The following is a 23,382-nucleotide window of genomic DNA, read 5'->3' on the forward strand; positions in this document are numbered from 1 at the left end:
ATGGCCAGGCACAGGCACAGCCAAGACAAGAGCTGAGGACAGCACTCCGTCTCCAGGTGAAGGTGAACCTGAAGACAGGGACACTGCAGCTCAGGTGGGGCCTGAAGGCCTCCGCCTACACCCAGTGGGCCTCCTGAGCCCATGGGCTGGAGGACCAGCTCAGTCTGCTGGTGAGTTATATTTGTACCACAGAGAGGTTGTGGAGTCTCCCTGCTTGGATATGCTCCAGACTGGAGATGGCCCTGCATGACCTGCCCTGCCTGACTCTGCTCTGGGCAGGCCAGGCCAGGGCTAGACAAGATGAGGCCACTTCCAGCCTCCATGACGCTGTGTTTTTAACGCACAGATGTCTCCGCTGATCCAGACATCTCATACCGATACATACGTTCATGCAGGCCCAGTCTTATTTGGACAGACCTCCTGCCTTCTTCACAAACCTTTTGCCTGAGTCTGACCTCCTCTTAACTGTAACTGTGTCTGGCAAGAGACAAAACAACTGCAGACTGTATCCAGCATTGCCAGGCACAAAGATGGCAGCAACCGTTGCAGACACCAAGCCTTCTAGCGACGTGCTACTCAAGATTCCCCAACAGAGGGATCGCAGCTGCTGTAATGGGTCAGCGGAGGCTCTGTTTTTCAGTGCTGCCACTGATTTGGTCCCATATCAGCACTCTGTTGCACAGTGGTTTGGCAAATGTATTTAATGTTTGTCGAGACAAAAGCTACAATGAGAAGAGGGACTGTGTTGCCTTCTCTCTCCCATGCAGTTTGTTCCTGTGGAGTTAACACTGTTTCTGTCAAGGCTGTTGCTCTTTCCCTTCATCACTATCCAAGTTAAGACTTTTGAGCCAGTAAGGTTGTTAATTTAATCTTCCCATCCATAGAGGCAGTGAGGCAGGTCCCACAGTCCATGGCCGTGCTCCAATCCACTGTGACAACGGGAGCTCTGTGTCCTCCCAGGGAAAGGCAGCTCTCCAGAACCTTTTCCTCACCATTTAACTAAAAGAAGGAAAACACGATTTTAAGGAGGCAAGCTTCTTCAGCTGGGGCAGTGCACCAACAGGAGAAGCCAAAGCATGCTACAGACTCCATATCCTTATCAGCATACATAATTAAGCCAAAAATCAGAGAGAAATTGAGAGTATGCAGCACACACGCAGAATTAGATTTCCAGTCTCATGACAGAAGCATGTGTTCTCAGCTTCTGACATTGGCTGAGCTGCAGGAATTGAGCAAGGCAGTCTAAGAGCACAAACTGATGAGGAGCACATAGGCCTAAGCTATAACTCACATTAGTGTGGGTGCTCTGAATGCCCCAGATGCAAAGTAAAAATTCTAATTTGCCTTGCAATGGCTTATACTTACCTGTAATGACTAAAGAATCAGACAAGGGGACTGCAATCAGTAACCACCTGTTGTGGTGACACAGAAATTTGGGTACTTGGAACCATTCAGCCTTACCCTTAATTTCAGTGTACACTAAGAGCAGATAATCAGGCTGGGACTAACATAGTAGCAGCAAGCACACAAGGCAGATTAAAGATCAGCATCAGCCAACAATCACAAATTTTGCAATGAACTGGCAAGTGTCAGTACATTAAAAAAAAAAAAACACAAAACTTCATCCTAGGCACCTGGGCACTAAGGAAAACTGCTGCAGCTAAGCTGAAGAACATGCAGCATCCATACTCTGCCTACATACAGAAAGCTAACCACGTACAGGGGGTTCAAACACTTGCTAAACACCATATCAAACTGAGCAGCAGCTTTCACAGAGCAGGGATGGGTACATGCTGCTCAAGAGCCTCTAGTTGCTGGTGTTGCAGCCTTGTAACAAGAGCTTGTACGGATGCGTAAGAGCATTCCCCACCACTTCTCAGACTTACTTTAAAAATTACTCCCCCAGTAGAGGAACACGTCAACATATAGTTGCCTTCAGAGTCAAAAGCAAAAAGCCTTCCTCGTGGGAACTGGACTTGCTTGTAGCCACTGTACCCAGACAGAACAAAAGGACCCGTAGCTTCGGTGGGAAGATGGTACTCAGACACCTTCAAGCCACTTCTGTGAATATTCCACTGAATAAACTAGAATGACAAAAAGGGATTACAAAAGCCCATAGTTACACTGACTGGGATGAAAGCAGAGGGGCCATTCCTCTTTTAAGCCAACTGGCTATTCCTCACAAACAGAATATGGCATTTTGACATGCGTATCTAAGTGACTATAAAACGCAAGCCGCAAAGGCTGCAGACTGCCTACTATCCAGGCAAGCATAGGCTCTACCTTCCACTAGTACTGCTGCCTATGCGTCCTTCCACATTGCATGCAGTACCCTGGTGGGAATTCACTTAACTCTCACCAGCCCCACCTTCAGGCAGGTGGATCCCTCCCTGAGCTACATCTCTACAGCTCAAGACTGTGGAACTGCAGAAATTGAAGCCTTTTATTATAAGCAACTATAAGGGAGCTGCTGACAAGGAAATCTATACAAAGTGGTCAAAGACCTGCTCCTTGGTGAATCCCCAGATCTGTAATGTGGTGATGTCAGGGGCACAGAAAGGTCATCTTCACATGGATTCCCCAGGAAGCGGATGTTACCAATAGGAGGATCTGCAGACAAGGTCTGAGGCAGCTCCAGCTTTTAATATACTTTCCAGCCACTCTCTCTACAGAAATTGCACAGAGCAGGATGGTGCTCCACACTGAAATTACAGTCAGCAGCCCGCAGACCCCCAGATTCTGAGGCTATTTTTACTGCTATCCCCACCACATAGAGAAGACTCCAGAAGGTATCTCACTCAGCTGAGCAGTAGAAGGTCACCCAGAGCCTACCTTGCCATCCTCGCCTATGCTGTAGACTGTGTTCTCATCACAGCTGAACTCGACAGAGTAGACTTCCCCATCGTGTGCCTTCCAGCTCATGGCGCACTCATGCTGCTGCATATCTGAGGGGAGAGCCAGAACTGAACACAACTCATACTCGCACAGAACTGAGCTGAAGAGAAGTCCTTTACGTTCATAAGGTCTCTGCCCCAGCCCTCTAAACCAGTCTGTGGGAGCTCAAGAGACAATCCTAGCACCCTGTGCTTATCCTCCTGCATGTGGCTTTCACACTGATCACAAAAAAAAATCATTGCCTGTAATTAGGCACCTCTTCCCCTAACTTTACAGGGCTGCTCACTGTCAACTGCAGGCATTCTGCATCTACGCCCCACTGACACCTTTATTCTTCTCCCCCCTTTCTCCACCCTCACAGCTGCTGCCAGCTCTGTCCTCCTAGACACAGGCCTGCAGCCTCCAGCTCAGCAACCAGGCCAAAAGCAGATCCCTTGTTCGCATTCATAGGAGAGGCAGGCCCAAACTGCCTTTACTGCAAGGACAGGCTGAAGAGGACAAAACCTGAGAAACAGAAATTGCTCAGGGAAAGACAGATCGGAAACTAGACCTTCAACTAGAAGGTTACACATTAATTCCTTTCCTCAAGACTCAGCCTCTGGCAGTGGTACTGCTACATGGCACACCCAAGACCACAGGGCTCCAGGGCAAGTCAACTCTCCTCCTCAGCAGGAGGGAAACAACAGATCCAGCAGCACTACCGAGGTCGCCAGCCAGTATTGCCCGGAAAAAGGTTTAATACAATTCCCTCCTGAGAGCTATTGCGGGGAGAAAATAGCTTCCACCTTGGTGTTCAAGCGTGTCCCACAACTGCCTCCCTGCTGGCAGAAGAAGGGTGCTAGGGGTAGCCAGCTAGGGACACCAAGGGGCCACCTCACTGCCCAATTTCACAGCGTCATCTAGGTTAGAAGTGACCTTTAAAGATCATCAAATACAGCTGTTACCCCAGGACTGCCAAGTCTAACACTAAAACACATCCCTAACCACATCTACACATCCTTTAAATACCTCCAGGGGTGGCAACTCCACCAGTTCCCTGGGCAGCCTGTTCCAATGCTCGATGACCCTTTTGGTGAAGAAATTTTTCTTAATATCCAATCTAAACCTCCTTTGGCACAGTTTTTCCTCTTCCCCTATTACTTGATACTTGGGAGCAAAGAGCAACCCCCACCTCACTACGTCCTCCTTTCAGGTAGCTGTAGAGAGTGGTAAGATCCCCCCGAGCCTTCTCTTCTCCAGACAAAACAACCCCAGTTACCTCAGCCATTCCTCATCACACTTGTGCTCCAGGCCCTTCACCAGCTTTGCTGCCACTCTCTGGACCTGCTCCAGCAACTCAACATCTCTTTTGCACTGAGAGTCCCAGAACTGAACACATCATTCAAGGTGTGACCTCACCAGTGCTGAGTACAGGGGGATGCTCACTGCCCTGGCCCTGCTGGCCACACCATTGCTGACACAGGCCAGGATGCCACTGGCCTTCTTGGCCTCCTGGACACAAGCTGGCTCATGTTCAGCTGCATGTCAACCAACACCCCCCCCAGGGCCTTTTCCACCATACCAAAAAGACGAACAATCCCATCTGCAGCACCGGTGACCAGCAGGTTGCCATTGTGGTTGAAAGCTGTGCAGTTAATAGCAATGGGCTCAGGCTCCAGAGAGAACTGCAGCTGGAAGGGAAAGTCTGCATTAATGCTGAGAAACAGAGCTCTGTGGTGCTGAGGAGCTGATCTCCAGGGGAGGAAGGAAGACTATATCTAGCAGCAAGAACTCCTCCAGTTTGGAACCTTTTACCTCTCATAATTATAGGCTTTAAGGCTGGCAGCTGCATTTTACTGTGACACTAACCCAACAATTCACGTCAGCCAAGCCACAGCTTTCTTGGCCATGGTCTCAAGGCTGCAAACCCAGCTTCTGGCAGGCATTAGCCTGAGTATGTTGCTTTCTCCTACACATCAGGGACAGCATTTCTTAAGAGAAAAGGTGAGGAATGGAATGAGGATTTCCTGCCAGAATCTGACCCATTTAAATTGAAACAATGGAGAAGATAACACAAGATGAAACCTCTGAATGAAGCACTTCACTCAAAAGCAGGGAGGGCAGTGGAAATAGCAAGGGAAACCCTTCACTATAGCTCAACTGGAGAAAATCTGAGCAGAAGTGAAGAATCATTCACTCCACTTGGAACGTTTTCAGTCATAAACTACGCAGGCAGCATAGTCCACAAAAAAAAAAAAGCACAAAGCAAACACCCCCCTCCGAAAAAAAAAACAAAACCAAAAATACAAACACAAAAACAACAACAAAAATACACACACACCCCCCCCCCCCCAAAACACAACATACCAAGAAAACAAAAACCTCTACCTAAACCCCAAAGCTGCTCACGCAATTCATTTTTCTCCTGCATGTGACAGAGGGGAAAGCAGGAAGGGGGCTAAAAGAAGAGGATTTAAAGGAAAGTCAGCATAATTTAGAAAGAGAGCTCCTACACACTGAAACAGAAGACGCTCATTTCTAAGCAAGCAGTCTGAGACAAGAAAGCAAGTACCTGCTGCTTCATCGTTTTAGTGTCCCACAGTAGCAGCTTCCCAGGAACTTGGTTCATGCTTTTGCCCCCAGAGCTAACTGCTGAGAAGTCCATGTGGGAGATGGGGCTCTGGGCTGCTGCAGAACACACAAACGAGGCACCACTTGGGCTGCAGGCAAGCGAGAGGATCCTGAAACATAGCAAACAGTCTGAATTGCCTTTTCAGCAGCTGCCTCAAGCACAACACTCAACTACAAGCTCTCCCAGACAGGGTGCATTGTACAGGAGGGCAGAATTCAAATGCTTAGACTGATTTTGCACATTTCCCATTTAACTAAACAGTTTTACGTTGCTCAAGACAGGGACTGCCCTCTGGACAAAGGTTACAGTCCTCCAGTTGCAGGAAAGCAGTGGGAACATTGAGACTTCACCTACCCTTTCACAGTCAAAACCAGCAATATTTATATACAAAAACCAGTATTCCAGAGTTACCTGGGCATGTCTTCATCAATGCTGATTTCACAGAGATTCTTCTTTGCTTCTGTGTCATAAAGACGAACCGTCCCAACCCCGCTGCCAAGCAATAGCTTGAAACCAGCAAGGAGGAGATGAAAGGAATGTGAGTGAACAGTACAATGACACTGTCCAACAATCAACATCACTTTTTTTTTCCTGTTTGTGCACTCAGATTAAACATCACTCCTGTGCCCCCCCATTAGGGCACATCCTGTCTTCCTCTGCATATCATGCTGAGTAAGACTACCTCAAAGCCACAGAAGTCAAAGTAAAAGCACTGTTTTCCAGCAAGAAAAAGATCCAATAGACAAAAAGGTGGACTAAAAGCTACTTTCTAGACTATGGCTCAACATTATAGGATGCCAGACTTACATGGAGTCTCAATATCTAGGGGAGCAAGGAAAGAGTAACACAGAATTAACAACTTAAGTTTAAGAGGAAACTAGCAGAAGCCACATCCTTTCATAGAGCAGAGAATTAAGTCACCCAGAAGGGCTCACACATGCTTTACAAGTGGTGCTACAATTTAAATCAAAAGTAAAACCGTGGAGGGATGCATTACCATAGGAAACTAAACAAGCCAGATCCTTCTTAATTGAGAGCCTGGTTTGCTGCAAAATCCCCATAAATTAAAAAAAAAAACCTATTGGCAAGCAGGAAATAAACTCCACAAAGCAGAACAAACATCAAACCAACTGCATGGACAACTTCCTCAGAAAGACAAGCTATAGCACCAGCTCTTCACAGGTGGCATTATGGGGTTTAGTAGTAACACATTGTCAGTGCCAGAATGTATGCAATATTCCCCTGGTTGCAGGCCTGCCTTCGCACACAGCCCAGTCTCTTCACCAAGGGAGCTCATGAAACACTAGCAACAGCTCCAGGACTCAGAAGAATGCATATAATTTAAGGCTCCTCTATACACACAGTACACAGTATGCTAGAGATTGGAAGGGACCTCAAAAGATCATCTAGTCCAATCCCCCTGCCGGAGCAGGAACACCTAGATAAGGTTACACAGGAATGTGTGAATGTGTCCAGGCGAGTTTTGAATGTCTCTAGGGAAGGAGACTCCACAACCTCCCTGGGCAGCCTGTTCCAGTGTTCTGTCACCCTCACTGAGAAGAAGTTTCTTCTCAAGTTTAAGTGGAACCTCTTGTGTTCCAGTTTGTACCCATTACCCCTTGTCCTATCATTGTTTGCCACTGAGTAGAGCCTGGCTCCATCCTCGTGACACTCCCCCTTTATATATTTATAGACACTTATAAGGTCACCCCTCAGTCTCCTCCAAACTATAGAGACCCAGCTCCCTCAGTCTTTCCTCATAAGGGAGATGCTCCACTCCCTTAATCATCTTAGTTGCCCTGCGCTGGACTCTCTCCAGCAGCTCCCTGTCCTTGAACTGAGGGGCCCAGAACTGGACACAATATTCCAGATGCGGTCTCACCAGGGCAGAGTAGAGGGGAAGGAGGACCTCTCTCGACCTACTAATCACCCCCCTTCTAATACACCCCAGGATGCCTTTGGCCTTCTTGGCCACAAGGGCACAGTGTTGGCTCACGGTCATCCTGTCGTCCACTAGGACCCCCAGGTCCCTCTCCCCTACACTGCTCTCTAACAGGTTGTTCCCCAGCCTATACTGGAACCTGGGGTTCAGATGCAGGACTCCACACTTTCCCTTGTTATATTTCATCAAGTTACTCCCTGCCCAACTTTCCAGACTGTCCAGGTGTCGCTGGATGGCAGCACAGCCTTCTGGCATGTCAGCCACTCCTCCCAGCTTAGTGTCATCAGCAAACTTGCTGATAGTACACTCAATTCCCTCATCTAAATCGTTGATGAATATATTACATAATACTGGTCCCAGTACTGACCTTTGAGGCACTCCACTAGTTACAGGCCTCCAACTAGACTCCGCCCCATAGACTACAACTCTCTGGCTTCTCTCCTTCAGCCAATTCACAGTCCACCTCACTACCTGATCATCCAGACCACACTTCCTCAATTTAGCTGTGAGGATGCTGTGGGAGACTGTGTCAAATGCTTTGCTGAAGTCAAGGCAGACCACATCCACCGCTCTGCCATCATCCATCCACCCTGTTATTTCCTCATAAAAGGCTAAGAGATTGGTCAAGCATGATTTCCCCTTGGTGAAGCCATGTTGACTGCCCCTCATAACCCTCTTATCCTTGATATGCCTTAAGGTGGCACCAAGGATAAGGTGTTCCATCACTTTCCCAGGGACGGAGGTGAGGCTGACCGGTCTATAGTTACCCGGGTCCTCCTTCTTGCCCTTTCTGAAGACTGGAGTGACATTTGCTTTCCCCCAGTCCTCAGGCACCTCTCCCGTTTCCCAAGACTTGGTAAAGATGATGGAGAGTGGTCTAGCAATGACTTCCACCAGTTCCCTCAGCACCCGCGGGTGCATCCCATCTGGACCCATGGATTTATGGATGTCCAGATTGCTCAACTGGTCTCTAACCCATTCCTCAACGACTAAGGCAAACCGCTCTGTTGATCTGACTTCATCTGAGGTCTCAGGGGTACAGGGCTCTTCAGGACTGCCTCCGGCAGAGTAGACAGAGACAAAGAAGGCATTCAGTAACTCTGCCATCTCTGTATCTTCTGTCACCAGGGCACCCATCCCGTTCATCAGTGGGCCTACATTGCCTCTGGTGTTAATCTGTCATGTATTTGAAAAAGCTCTTTTTGCTGTCCTTGACCCTTCTCGCCAGGTTTAATTCTAAGGATGCCTTAGTCCTCCTAGCTGCCTTCCTACATCCTCTAGCAGCAGCCTTATATTCCTCCCAAGTGGCCAGCCCCTCCTTCCATGACCTGTAAACTCTCCTCTTCCACTTGAGCATACCCAGCAATTCCCAGGGCAGGTCTCCTGGCCCTCTTCCTTGACTTCCTACATGTGGGGATGCTCTGATCTTGAGCTCGGAAAAAGCAATCCTTGAATGCCAACCAACTATCTTGGGCCCCTTTACCTTCAAGCAGCCTTGCCCATGGGATTTCCCCTAGCAATTGCTTGAAAAGGCCAAAGTTTGCCCTGCTAAAGTCCAGGGTTGCAATTCTACTTGCTATTCTACTGGTCCTGCCACACAAGATCCTGAACTCCACCATCTCGTGGTCGCTGAAACCAAGGCAGCCCTCAACCCTTACTGCTTTGACCAGACCCTCCTTGTTAGTGAGGATGAGATCCAGCAGCGCTCCTCTCCTGGTTGGCTCATCCACCATTTGCATGAGGAAGTTATCATCCATACACTGGAGGAACCTCCTGGACTGTGGCTGGGTTGCCGAGTGGTCCTTCAAGCAAACATCAGGGAAGTTAAAATCCCCCACGACGACCACGGCCTGTGACTGTGAGGCCGCTCTCAGCTGCCTGTAGAAAGCCTTGTCAACTTCCTCACCCTGATCTGGTGGCCTGTACTCTCTCCACTAAGAGAATCAGAAAAAATAAAGCGCTATAGGGAAACATTTAAACTGTCATGATATTTAAACAAGCCCTGAGCTCCTTATGCACACAGCAACCCCCAATTCATAAGGCACCAGTATAAAACTAGCCACAAAGCCCTTTTCACACCTGCATACCACACCCATGCTCCCCCCTACTCTGCTTTTCGCCCAGGGTGTGAGTGAATAAAGCCCCACAGATCCCTGCTGCAGGGTTCCCATGGGCTATTGCACCAGGTTGTCTCTACCTGCCAAGTGGCTGCCTCCTCTGCCTGAAGAGAGGCACTTCTCTTAAAGGAGCTGCTTTTAATCTGCCACTGTACTCACACTGCATCTTCAGAACTTCTGTCTCAGAGGCAACCAGTGAATTCCTTGCTGAATACACAGAGTACACTCCTCACTCTAGTTTTCTTAGACTTCAGTTCCCCATGTCCCACTAAGTGGAAACTAGCTGTTGCCCTGAGCTTTTCCACAATGCAACTATGTAGAAGTTAATGGGCAGCAACACAGCCCTAAATCATCTGACATGTTTCTCAAGCCTCTACACACAAACTACTCACCAGCCGATCACGCTTGGTTGCCCATTCCAGAGACAGCAATGGAGATTTGGAAATGGATGAAGCTTTAGTTTGCATTATGGGGTTAAAAGACCACACTTTGATGACCCCGTCCACATCCAAGCTGGCCACTCGCCGTCCAGAACAATCAACCCTATGGGCAGAAGGAAACTGATTGGATTTTTTTCTCTCCCTGAAGTTCTTAGATGTGAATATATGCCCCAGTAATCCTTCCTCTCCTGGCCACACACCAATTCCTTCTGCAGGAATCAGAACTTCCTTGCACCACTTCCTGCCCCTTCCACAATGAAGAGCACCAAGCTCCACATGTAAAGTACAACGCCCTTAAGCAGTATCACCTTGCTTTACTAGGGAGTTTCTTCCTGGCTGGCATCTCCCAGTCACAAAAATCTCTGTCCATTCTCACTGCACAACCTACAGGCTATTATCATTCACGCCAACTTTACTGCCCTACAACCAAGGGTACACACACAATGTGCTGGACAGAACAGAGGCTGGGAAAAGGGGCTGGACGGCCTCTACAAAGCCTTCTACAAGAGGCTTCTTCTGCCAGTCCATTACCTGCAGTACATGATGGATGAATGGTGCTCCCCATACTCCTCCTGGCTCAGAACGATGAAAGGCTGCTCCTGCCGGACACCCACAGCCTCTGCATTGCTGGCAGGCATTTTGGCTGAAGTCTCTGTTTGCTCTGCATGCAGCTCTGAGCATGGCTCCATCTCAGCTGTGCTAATATCTGTTTTCTTCTCAGCACTTTGGCCCTGAAGGAAGAAATCCTGTGTGAAATACAAGGAAGCAGCAGCACCTCCAGATCAAGCTCTTCAGCCACCCCAGCCTGCTGGGAGAAAAAAAAAAAACAAGAAGCTACACTGGAAAAGAAGCGCTCTCAGCTCAACACACGTTCTGCCAGGGACCTTTCTGAGCACAATGATGGTGTGTTGCACAACTGCATCATTTAATATGGCTTCCTTGGTTGTAGAGTCCCTTATATCCCCCTCCATGTTCCCAGCCATACACTTTAAAACCAACCACAACATCGCTTTGGCGTACATCAGCTGGTACCAGAGGCCCATTTTGATGCCATCAGGGGACAGATTTACAAGGAAATAGACATATTTCTAGGAACGATTGCACTCAGCAGTGTAAGTTAGGTTGGTATAATTTGCAGTTCAGTAATCTGCACAAAATCTCTTGATGGATGGTAAGCCCCAGTGGATGGATTATCCTCATCTGCCAGGGACTGAATTTGTGCACAATGAGGCAACAGCTGCAGCCAACTGACTGAGGACAATGGTAGACTCAAGGCCAAAAGCTTAAACCCCAATTTGATAGGGCAGACAGCATAAAAGGAATTTTGGAAAGTGAAGGTATATGAACGAGACAAGATTTGTACTGCAGTACAGTGTTTGAAAGCAGCTTTATCTTCCCTTACTACCAGAAGCTGACCAAGAAACAGATACAGCACATAAGCCAGTAAGACATCCGTAAGCACTCCTCTGCTAAACCATCTTCTGAAGATGAAGTGCCCCAAAATGGTGTTAGTATTGACGGTTTTGAATCCCTGATCCCTAATACAGCCTTATTTACAGTAGCTTCACATCTTGAGCAACATGATTCAAGGTCACACACTGAATAATCAAATCAAGCAAAGTCACAAAGCTAGAAAAAAAATGGGAAATAAATCCAAGAATGCCCCTCTCTATGTTAGTTAATGTGAGAAGATAACCAGTGAATGAGACTCATGTGAAAGAAACTGTGCTGCCTCTCAGTTTCCTTTCTGCTCACGTGTTGAGCACAAACAGGATCAGCTTCCCCAAGAGCACCAGAAGCAGCTTTTACAAAGCCACGAAAACACTGTCTTAAGCTGGATCATCACAAAAATAGGAAAGTCAACGAATACTTATTGGGAAACCAGGCTTTGCAATTTTCCAGCCACTGTTTAATTAAAGTGTTTTAGATGAGACATTAATTGAAAGGTTCTCTCGTAACTTTGAACGCTTACTGGTGAAGTAACATCTCCTCTCTAAAGCACCACTCCCCCCCCCACCATAGAAAAGCCACATATATGGACAATAAGCAACAGTCCTTCATCACCGGCTCTCCCCCAAGGCACGGTGTCTCATACAGCCAAAGTAAACATGACTAAGATGTTGCCATCATTCCTCCTGTGCTCTGTATCCTTTGACCACATGGCTTCTGAAAGCCAGAAAATACACATGTGAATGGTAGTAGTCTTTTGACCTTCAGTGGTTAAAATCCAAGACACGGTTTTATTGTTTCATTATTAAATTCCAAGACACAGTTTTTTATTTTATTTGATTAGAAAGCAGGGCACACACCCCCAGGCAAAACTGCAACATACAATGCAAAAACCTCAGAAAAGCAAACTTTGCTGCTGACAGTATTTTTACTCCTACCCAGGAAAACTTTCTATCAATTTTTATCTGTCCTACGCAGAGCCTGCACAAACTGGGAGAGAACTCACTTGGGCAGGATGGGTGAGCCAAGTCCACTGCTTGGTTAATGGAATGGGGATTATAACAAGATATTTGAACATGACCATTCAGGTAGATGAAATATACCCTCCCTAGGACCAGCCTGTTGAAAGTATCATGGGAAAAGACAACTCTTCTTCCATCTGAAATGTCAATGCCGATTCCCTTCCAGGGACACAGAAGTAAACCAAATGCAGAAGGAGTTGATTAACTACAGATTAACCTGTGATACAGCTAGATCTGAGTAGCAATTCAGAAGCTGAATGGGAACACTTGCGCTTGTTTTACCAATTAGCACAACAAATTACAGAAATACCAGCCCTCTGCCTCCCAACCTTACAGTGTTACCCAGTACCTGGAAGGTTCCTTTTGACAGAAGTTCCTTCCTTTCTTTCCCATGCTCTTGCAAACGCTTCTGCCGCTGCTGCAGGGAACTCGATTCACCTGCTAAGCCACTGAAATGGCTCTTCCCGTCCTTAGAGCTCAGTGCTCCTTCTTTTCCTTTGGCACTCTGGAAGGCAGAGGAACAATTTGGCCAAGTTACACTTCTGCTAGGCTGCAAAGCAAAGAGCAAAAGGGGAGACAAAGAAACCAAGCATCTGCAAGGGCTCCAGAAGCCTCCCAGACAACAGCAGCTGTGTTTGTGCTGCATTCAAACCCACCAAGGGTTCCAAGGAAGGAAAGTATATTTCTTTTTTTCAGGTGCACACAAAAGCTTGCAACAGTGCTGTGCTGCAAGTTACCACCTTGGACACTGAGCACCTTTCAACAAACCCAGTTGAGAATTACCTGATGGTTTGTTGATTCTTTCTTTCCTAGCAGCATACTGCTGGTCTGTGTTGGAGAAGCCCCACTTGGATGGGCTGGTCTGGAAGGGCTCTTTTTACTTTGGGAAAGAAAAGAGGACAGAAAGCCTCCCCGGGACTGGAGAGAATGTGCAGTACCCCTCTGACTGCAGGTCATATCGCTAATAAAAAATAAAGATAAATAAAACACAAGCCAAACAAAAACACCAAACAGAATATGAAAGTGTAGCCAGACAACCTCAAAGACCACCCAACAAGTGCCAGCTGTTTGACCCACTGGAGCAGTGATGTTCCTTTCCAAGCTGATGGACCACTATGCATTAAAACACTGTTTTAAAACACCCTCTTGGTTCCTGGAGCAGAACATTAGAATTACTGTAACCAAAGCTCACTTCTCAGAGATGCCATTCAGATTGCAGGCTCAAAGGGGCACCTCAAATTCCTTCCACTCCATCTGGTGAGTTTAGAAAGATCTCAAAGGAAAGGCAGGGGAATCCAGATTTCCAAAGAACCTATTCAGCTGTGATTCCCAATTCAAAGTGTAACACAGCCCTACTTTGAGGGGCATTCAGTATTCATTGTTTCACTGAATACCCTCAGATATTTAGCAAGTCATGTTCAGCAACTCTAAAGCACAGGCCCTCAATATCTCAAAAACTGGACCCAAAGACAACAAGAAATTTTAGGCCCATTTCTGTGATTACACACAGTAATCAGTACTCCCTGCTCAGCCCACAACGCTAAGAGCAGCAGCTGCTTCCCAGAACATAATTGTCTGACCTCACCCTGCTACAGCTCCTTTGGAGCAGAGCAGCATGCAGGAGAAGTGGAATATTATCATCTTCACTGTGTCCATTCTCTGTTCTAGGAAGGAACACTTCTACCAAAGTTGGGTTTTGGGTTGAGCAGAGACACGGAAAAAGCAACCAGAACTAGCCCCCAGACTAACAGAGAAGTTGCACACAAAAAAAAAAATGCCACTTCTTAGACAAGTTTTTCCAATGCAAATGGGCAAATATGAATATGGGAATAAATGATCCCATCCTCCATGTTGCTCTCCCCCACGTGTGCAGATGAACATCAGGGTTTTCCACTTAAGAGGTTAAACAAAACAAACAAGAATAATCTCAAACTCTGTAGCCTGTCTCATGCAGAAAGTGCAGAGCAGTTATCTAAATCGTTCACCGGACACTTAGGTCTATTTAATCAGACAATTTTTACACTAAAATTAAAACTTTGTGTGTGGTCACTGCTAAAATTTTTATTTGTCCTTGTCAGCAGATCAATTTTATCAATCCCCCTCCCATCTGAAGTGAAAGAAGAACATGAGAAAGTGAAAGCCCTGGCAGTTACTAATACCTTGTGCTGAGATAGATACATCTGCTTTCAGATCTTTTTAAAGCAAGAAAAAAAATAAATCCCTAACACAATGAATTCAAACTCCCAGACCTGCTTTGCATGACTGCATAATGGGGCAAAAAGAAACAATTAAACAAGCTGTATCGCTGTGTATGTTGCCTAATTTCCACAGATCAGAATACAGAAGATGCAGCTATAGAACACACTTTAACTGCAGCAAGTCTATGAAGAATTCTGAGCCTCACAGAAGAGAAGCTCCTTTTTCCTTGACTTTGCAAAAGTAAGAAAGCATCTCTATAATAATGACCCCTCTGGGTTATACAGTAACAGCGGCTACAGAACAACATAGGACACTCACCTACTGCTCTGCAAGCACTAACATAAGTAAGAGTCAAGAGACAATCCACTTTATTTGAGCAATACAGCTGGGTATTGCACTGCTATCAGTACCCTGGCTGCCCAGACCACCCTGCTGATGAGAGCAGAGCAGAATCACTTCCATGTGTGCTTGGGCTCTTACTGATTGGCAAAAATCTCTCTCCCAAATGGTGTGAGAGATGCCCATCATGAATTCTCCCATTAAACCACTTAGGTCACCAGAAATTTTACTTGGATGCCTTTCTGCATTGACTTGCAGGGCAGGAAACATGGAAATGACCCTTCAGGGTCCTCCCTAACCCATTAAAAGCAGCAGAGCCTGTCCCTTGCAGGCACTCACAGCTCAGAGTCCCCTAGTCGATCCATGTTGGCCACATATGCAGGCAACTTGTGATGCATGACTGCTTGTTCCACCTCCACTTCCTCTTTCTTCATGCGGGAGGATTCAGCCTGCAAAGCAAACAGCTACAACAAGAGAAGAGAGCCAAATAAACAGAGGGTCACTGAGATTCACCTCCTTCCCACTTGCCGAGGCTGTTTGCTCCTTTTATTTCAACAACCCTCAAGGATGTGGACAGAAGAAAGTTGTTCTCACTAGCTGAGCTCCACATTAGTCCAAGTAGTCAAAACAGTCAGTACTTTACACACATGAAACTGGGGCCGACTTAAAACCCTTCATTCTTCTCCTTGAACTGCTGCTGTAGGGACATTAATGGTGATGGGAAGCAAGAGCCAGCTACAGCAAAGCTAATCAGCCACATGGCGCAGGCATTTCAAGGCCAGGGCAATGCATGTGACTGGCAGTAGTGATGTATGGGCACTGAGCCTAGAAGGTAATCTTCCCACAGCTAAGGGGTCGATGAGCTGGCAGTGTACTGAAGCCAACACCATCAGGTCACCCTGAAATCCAGCTCTGCACACTGCCCAACTCCTTCCCAAGCTTGACAATGAGATTTACCTCATTATGGGGAAGAGCTATTTTTCTCCCCCGCCCCCCCAGCAGAAAGGAACCTCAGGACAGATCTTTTTATGCCTGTGACTCTTTTTCACATTAACAGTTCCTTAGGCTTTTCTATTTCCATGAATTTGTTTTTCAGATGTTACTCTTCGTTTTCCTTTCATCATAGTATTTAAGGAAAGAAATTACAAGAAAAAGGAGCTTCAGAAATTCAGCTTGTTATTCCAGTATTTGTGTTGTTTCAACAGTGAAATCAGAATCACTACTTAATTTCAACTAGCATCAAATTCAATATTCATTCACACCATTTTTTATTTAAACCCCTACTTGGAACACTGTGTGCAGTTCTGATGTCCTCAACATCAAGGCCAGGTTGGACGAAGCCTTGGGTGAGATGGTTTAGTGTGAGGTGTCCCTGCCCATGGCAGGGGGGTTGGAACTAGATGATCTTCAGGTCCTTTCCAACCCCAACTATTCTATAATTCTATGAACATAAGCAGAACATGGAGCTGCTGGAGCAAGTCCAGAGGAAGGTCATGAGGGTTGCTGGAGCAGCTCCCATATGAAGACAGAATGAGAAAGTTGAGGCTGTTCAGCCTGGAGAAGACAAGGCTGCATGGAGACCTCATAGCTGCCTTCCAGTATCTGAAGGGCTCTTTCCAGCCCTAACCATTCTATGATTCTATAGGTAGCCTCTTCCTTTTCTGACCTGATCAGTTCTCCAAAAAGAAGTCTAGTTTTACCTCTACTATTTGTCAGAGAACACTCATCCAGTCTGCAAAATATCAGTCAGCATACAAAACAAAAACAAAGCAAAACAAACAAACAAAAAAACCCAAAACCACAAAAAGCAGCTTTGACTAAAGTACAGAATACAAAAACCAAGGAAATAAAAGAGCTCAATTTCAAAACATACCTTATCCTGCTGTCCCTATTTACTGACCATCTTTGCAGAATTCTCCTATCAAAATCTGCCTGAACCACTGAATCCATACAGTTTACAGCAACAAACCTTGTTTTCCTTTCACAAAAAGTGCCTCCATTTAGAAATCAATTATTCTCTTCAACATTTTTAGGACAAATGAACAGTCCTGATCAACTATCAAAACAGTTGAAACAGGAAGCACAACATACAACATAGTGTTTTATAACACAGGAGGTAAAGCACAAAACTTACTGAAGTATTTATACAGAGCAAGTTTTTAGTTGGTATGTTTGAGGAAGTGGAACTAAAAGTCCTCCTTGCATGAATAAGGCTTCCCACTTATATGCTGTCATCCACATGTGATCTATAGCTTATAAAGCTCTTAAACTGTAGATTTCACAAATCTCTTTAACAGGAAATTACACTGGCAAAGGAACAACACATTACATATTCATACAGTCTCTTTAAGCATCTACTGATGATACTGCCAAAAATAAGACACGGAGATGGGCAACATTTTGTCTGAACTGGTCAGCCCTTCTCATGATTTACTGCAAGGTCTTGAGTTGGAAAACAGGCATTCACAATGTTATCATTAGCTGATCTAAACTGCATGTCAACCACAGTGAACTGGCTACTCAGAAGAAACAGTTCTGCCTCTTTGGCAGAAGTTATTGCCAGTTTCTATTGCTCCATCAGCTAAAATCTGAAAGTGACTGAATGCTATTCACAAGTTTCCATGCAGTCAGCCATATATGCTCCTAACTTGCTACTAGTTTCACCTTGTCTTGTCTTTGTAGTGTAGCAGGAAAGGAGCTTGCACATTATCTAGCCACCTACCAGATAGTACAGGGAGAGGGACAGTCACCTCCAGTGAAGGGACAGTAATACCCTAAACAGGCAACCCTAAGTTTACTGGACACAGCTGAAAGATAAGCCGAAATAACAAATGCCTTATAGAAGAATCTTCCTGGAATAAGTGTCCTTAATTGCAACTGTCTTGAACAGATGGAACCAATTTTACAAAACTCACAGCCTCATGCAGTCAGCAGCTAAAAGAGTGACTTCAGTTCTGACCTTATGCCGCAAGGATTCATTTTCTTCTTGTACAAGACTGCTCTTAAGACATTCAGCTTCAAAGTTCAAAATGACTGGAACTGGTGAGGAAAGTTAAAGAAAATCCAGGCTCAATTCTACAAGCCAGCACTCCATACTGCCATTTGCCTGTAAAATGGCAAAGCTGCCTAGTCCGAGTCCGTACTACTAGCAGGAAGTATGTGCAAGGCCATTAGACTAGTAACAGTGTAGTTACCCAAGCCAAACCATTAGCCATAGTTTAACTCCAGCCAGCTGCTTGCTCACTCCCCCACCCCCTTTGCAGCAGGATGGGGAGGAGAATCAGAAAAAGGTAAACCTATGGGTTGAGGTAAGAGCAGTTTAATAATTGAAATAAAATATAATAGTAAAATATTATAATAGGAAAGAGAGAGGAATAAAACCCAAGAAAAAAAGTGATGCACAATACAACTGCTTACCATCCACTGACTAATGCCCAGCTCATCCCCAAACCACGATCAGCCCCTTCCTTCTAATTCCCCACAGTTTATATACTGGGCATGATGTACTGGGGTATGGAATACCCCTGTGGCTAGGTTGGGTCAGGTACCCTGTCTCTGCTCCCTCAATAGCTTCTCGTGCCCCTCCTCACTGGCAAGGCCTGACAGACTTCTGAAAAGTCCTTGATCAGGGTAAGACTACTTAGCAACAACTAAAACATCAGTACGTTATCAGCATTGCTCCCAAACTAAAGCCAAAACACAGCACTGCACCAGCTACTGGGAAGAAAATTAACTCTATCCCAGCCAAAACCAGAACACTATTTCACACAGGCTTTGCAAGGATTTTTAGATTCTTCCTTTTTACATACCAGAAGTGAAGGACACAACAGGTTGTATTACAGCGTTAATATACACTGAAGAAACAGTTCAAGATGAGCTGTACTCTAGCTGCAGCGCAAACCTGCCAATCATCCAACAAACAAGGTCAGAACTCTGTAGTGTGAGACAAAACCTATTATTTCTGCCAACACTGAACTACCCTATTATAGAGAGCTATCACTCGAGTGATAGGGTTTAATAGGAGCTACTAGCTCAGTTGTGGACTATGACCCAAGGCTGCATGCCTGGTTTGTACTATGCCAAGCAAAGCGGAAAAAGTGTTTCAGAACAAGATGCGCACAAGATTTCTAGTCATTAACATAGGGATGAGTTCAGAGCAAGCAACAACCACAATTATTTATGCCCAGGGAATATAACATCATCGGATATTTGAACAATAAACATTCCAACATCCTCTGGTAAACACCAGCTTCCTATTAAGTCTTGTCTCTAGACAATAACCTGAAAGCAGCAAGTTCTGTAATACTATATTCTTGGCACCACTGTTAATGGTGAGCATAACACCAAGGCAAGGGAGATTTAACTATTAGTTGCAGAAAAGGATATGCATGCACTGAAATAAGACACTCAGGAAGTTGTGCAGAGAAACGATAAACGTATCTGCCCACTGTCGGGAGAAATAGGTGGCGAACGTGGGGTTGGAGTCTGGAGCAGGGAGGAAGGGCAGGACAAACCAATCCTTCCACTCTGCCTGGTTCTGGAGCTCGGAGGCCTGCTTGAGGAAAAACTCCTGCGCCTTGTCATTGCGGCCGGTCTGAAACACAGCAAGAAGAACAGGGCTCATGCTTCCATTAATGCCATCAAATGGGTTCTAGAAATAGTTGCTCTGTGTTATAAACACAGTAATAAATACTGTCACCACCCAACAAAACAAGCGGTTAGAGTTAACAGATTCATCAGGGAATAGAAGAATCTCAAACACAGTAGGAGAAGCTCGCAAATGCACTTAATCCAACCTTTTTTCTAGTCACCACAGTCTTGCTTACGGGCAAATCAAACTAATCATACTGATTTCCAGCTAACCAATGCAGTCTGTGCACTGATGTCAGACATAAGCATTTGTATACAGGACCAAAGTAGCAGATGCATTAGATGGAAACCTTTTCAAGCTACATTATTCAGACACGACAGTCACACCTTCGGGTAAGCACAGGGCAAAACAATACACAAAAAAGCACATTTCCAGAAATGTGCATTAGATTGACTCCTCCACCAACACCCATCATTAAAGATTTTCAGTCAGAAAATGGAATCAAGGGGGAAACTTCACTTCTAAATGGCAAGAAATGGAACATGAATTCCTTACAGGTATTCATCTGTTCTGTTTGCCAAAGCCCACTCTGTGTAGTATATTCCATTCACTTTCCTGGAGTTTCAATAGGATAATCTTTGCTCCCTTTTAAGCTCATTATTTTCTGTTTGATTCAAAGCAAACAAACAAACAAAAAAAGCACTCATTTTCTCTAACAAATTGTCTTGTACAGATTTGAAGCCTACTTCTCCACTCTCTTATAAAATAAAACTCCACCAACTACAATGCTAGACAAAGACTGAATAATTACAGGATCCATATATAAATGAGAGTCAATACAGAACTCAAAAGTGTCACAAGGTACAGCAGACAGTGACAGCAAATACAATCGTAAATATACCTTGGTTCTGAGCTCCCATGGAGGTGCGAGTAGTCATTTTTTTTTAATTCTGGCCCCTTTTACCCTCTTGGTGTTGTAAAGCCTGTGGTGCCTGGAAGGACCAGCTGAGTCCTGCCAGCAGGTTACAGTGGAAGGAACAGAGAATCCTGCCTGTCAGTCCCCTGCACTACCACTGCCTGCTAAATCATTCCTCATTGTGCATCAGAGCAATTGACTACTCCAACCTACATACAGGTGCTTGCGACTTTTTTTCCTGTCTGTTTCTTTAACTTATGAAGATTGCTTTGAGCACTGTTCCTGTCCTCCTCTGTTCTCACAGCAATGCCCCACGGGGAGGCATTTGCAAACCTTGTGGTATCTCCTGGTATCCAATTTATTAACAGAGGCTGAGCAGGACTGAGCTAGCAGTACAGCCAACCTGTCTGAGGGGGACCTACTTTCATGTCCAAGTGTATCTTGCTCACAGCTAAGCATGTAACCCTCTTGCTGGAGCTTCCTTTATCCTGCTTACAAGGTTGTCATGTGAGTCTTCACTAAATCCGCCACTATACTCCTGATGTATGACATGTGAATTGCTTGCCCCTAACCCATCAGGCCTGCCAGAGGCTCACAAGGGTATTTTATTGCTCTGATTTCAGACATCAGGATCTTTGTTTAAAACAAAGCCTAAAAAACAAGTAGTACCTGAACAGTATGGACAAGGTAGTATCGGAATAAGCTGGTTTTCAGCTTGTTCACTGTTGGCCTGTACACATCTTCCAAACGGCTGAAAAGACGTCGGTCCAGATAACTCCAGTAATCCCGCAGGGCTGCCAGATCATAGCTCTGAACAAACTGCTGCAGCTGGTCCACTATCTTATCCACCTAAAGAGGGCAAAACAAGGGAAACTGCAGTCACAAGGGCTCTTCCAGCACAAGAGATTTTCTGTAACTTAATGCTGAGAAGCTTTAACCACACAAATAATATTACAGTTCAGCACTTATGCATTAGCTGCTTGCCTAACCCTTGAAACACTCTGCATTTGGCATCAGCATTCTTCCACTCTGGAGCACCTTTACAAATAAAAAAAAAAAAAGAAAAAAGAAGAAACTTGAAAGAACATAGCCAAACAGATTTTTGACAAAAAAAAAAAAAAAAAAAATCACATTTTGTTAAACACAGCTGATGGGGTGTTTTGCAAGCAAGCAAAACTTTCCTCTTCTTTTAGAAGTCAGTTGATAATGAAGAAACAGGAATAATATGATTAAATGTTGAAAACTTAAGTGCAATGTGGAAAATTTTATTACTTTTAGACTGAAAAAGCTCTATTTAGCCAACAGAAAGAGGAAGGTCCATTGTGCTGCAATCTTTCAAGTACCTTTATCTTTAGTAATATCATCTACTAACAAGGCAGGCATAGAAGTCTGCAACAGATTTCTTTTTGTCCTCATGCTTCTTTGAAAATCATCTCTGCATATGAGTAAGGCAGAATGGTGGTGTGGAAACCAATTTTTTTGTTCAGTGATCTTCTGATGGCCAAGACAGGCATCAGAAAAAACATCTGCACCCTATACAAAATTCAACTACCAAAGTTGTTTACTATGTGGTTTGCTTCCCCCTCATCACTTAATACCTTAGGACATCATCTAGCCTCTGCAGCTTCCTACAGATAAAGGAAATGACAGTCTGTGACCCCAGCGGTCCTATTTTGTTTGATATCATTGCAACTAAATCAAATGTTTGCTGACCTCTAAAAGTTAGCAAAGTGCTGGTGCTCTAAAAATAAAAGCAACATACTTTATGAATAATGAGGTATACTGGTTGCAGTCCTAGTTAAAAGAAAAATCTGACTATTCAGAACACTACATGCAGTGCCCAGAACTGCTGCTACAGAACAAGACACTTGCACAACGGACTGTATTTTTGAGGGTGGCAAATCCCGCGCCAGTTTCCACCCATCCAGCAAGTGAGCTGGTGCTTCAGATATCCAAATTAAGGAGCAGACCTGCAAACCCGCTGGATAAAAAGCCTCATGACTGAGAGCAGCTCCAGGCAAAGCGACATCCGCCTGCCACTGCTCTCTCGTACACACATCTCCACCTTTCCTCTCGGGACGAAACTGAGAATCCTCTGGTGGTTCACAGGTCAGACACAAGGTCCGTGGACAGCAGTTTAGGACGGGCCACGCAGACACGGCCAGCGCGGGGGTAAGCCGGCCGGGAATGACAACTCCCGGCAGCGAAAGCAGGCGAGGGGATGGAGCCCACGGTCCACCGCCGCTGCCCTGTGCTAACGCCGCTTCAGAACCAAGCAGGAGGAGAGCCTTAAACCGACTGAAGCCGCTCAACCGGGAGGCTGCGCCAACAAAAACCGGCGACGAGGCCGGGCGGCGGCCCCTGCCACCGGGACGAGAGGGGTCCCGCCTGCACGGCCCACCAGGCCCAGGCGGGGGGGGGCCCTGAGGCAAGCCGCTTCAGCGGGGGAGCGCGGGGACTCCGGGAGTTTCCCCACTGCCGCCCGGTCCGATCCACGCACCCAGCCCCGGGAGCGGGTAAGCGAAGGGCTCCCCTGGGCCTGCCCGGATGCCGCGCCCTCCCCGGCGGCCACCCGCGCCTGGCAGGGGGAAAACGGCCGCCGCTCACCCGAAAGCCCTTCTCCCGGTCCGCTTTGATCTCCACATCCAGCTGCTTGAGGGCGGCAGTGAAGCCGCGGAAAAGCAAATACTCCCGCACTAGCTCGTCAGTCCGCTCCGCTGCCGCCGCCATGGACACCCCACGACACCGCCCGCCCACGGGCGGGGAAGGAAGAGCCCGGCCCAACGCCAGGGGAACTACAGCTCCCAGCGTGCCTTGCCGTGCCTGTACAGCGCAAGGCATGACGGAGCTTGTAGTCCCCG

At 46.1% G+C, this 23,382-nt stretch overlaps 1 protein-coding gene across 3 annotated transcripts; it reads right to left on the reverse strand.

Annotated features, from left to right (window-relative positions):
• Positions 1-386: 386 nt before the first annotated feature.
• Positions 387-23,311, reverse strand: WDR91 (WD repeat domain 91). 3 transcript variants are annotated; one of them, XM_061476419.1, is made up of 15 exons: positions 23,129-23,311; positions 21,191-21,370; positions 19,401-19,608; positions 17,974-18,056; positions 15,354-15,478; positions 13,260-13,437; positions 12,826-12,981; positions 10,537-10,736; positions 9,958-10,108; positions 5,918-6,012; positions 5,447-5,615; positions 4,457-4,565; positions 2,833-2,945; positions 1,887-2,084; positions 387-999 (listed from the first exon to the last, which is right to left on the reverse strand). In XM_061476419.1, exons 1-15 carry the CDS (start codon positions 23,249-23,251, stop codon positions 835-837), a joined length of 2,253 nt encoding a protein of 750 aa, XP_061332403.1. In that variant the 5' UTR covers positions 23,252-23,311; the 3' UTR covers positions 387-834. The 3 variants fall into 3 exon arrangements, with proteins under 3 accessions (XP_061332403.1, XP_061332405.1, XP_061332406.1); XM_061476421.1 differs by lacking the exons at positions 17,974-18,056; positions 19,401-19,608; XM_061476422.1 differs by lacking the exons at positions 17,974-18,056; positions 19,401-19,608; positions 21,191-21,370; positions 23,129-23,311 and adding an exon at positions 17,930-17,950.
• Positions 23,312-23,382: the final 71 nt, after the last annotated feature.

Source organism: Pezoporus flaviventris, unplaced genomic scaffold (genome assembly GCF_033815535.1).
Source record: "Pezoporus flaviventris isolate CSIRO_AGI_PZ_B2104156 unplaced genomic scaffold, CSIRO_AGI_Pfla_v1 ptg000096l, whole genome shotgun sequence".
Lineage (NCBI taxonomy): Eukaryota > Metazoa > Chordata > Aves > Psittaciformes > Psittacidae > Pezoporus > Pezoporus flaviventris.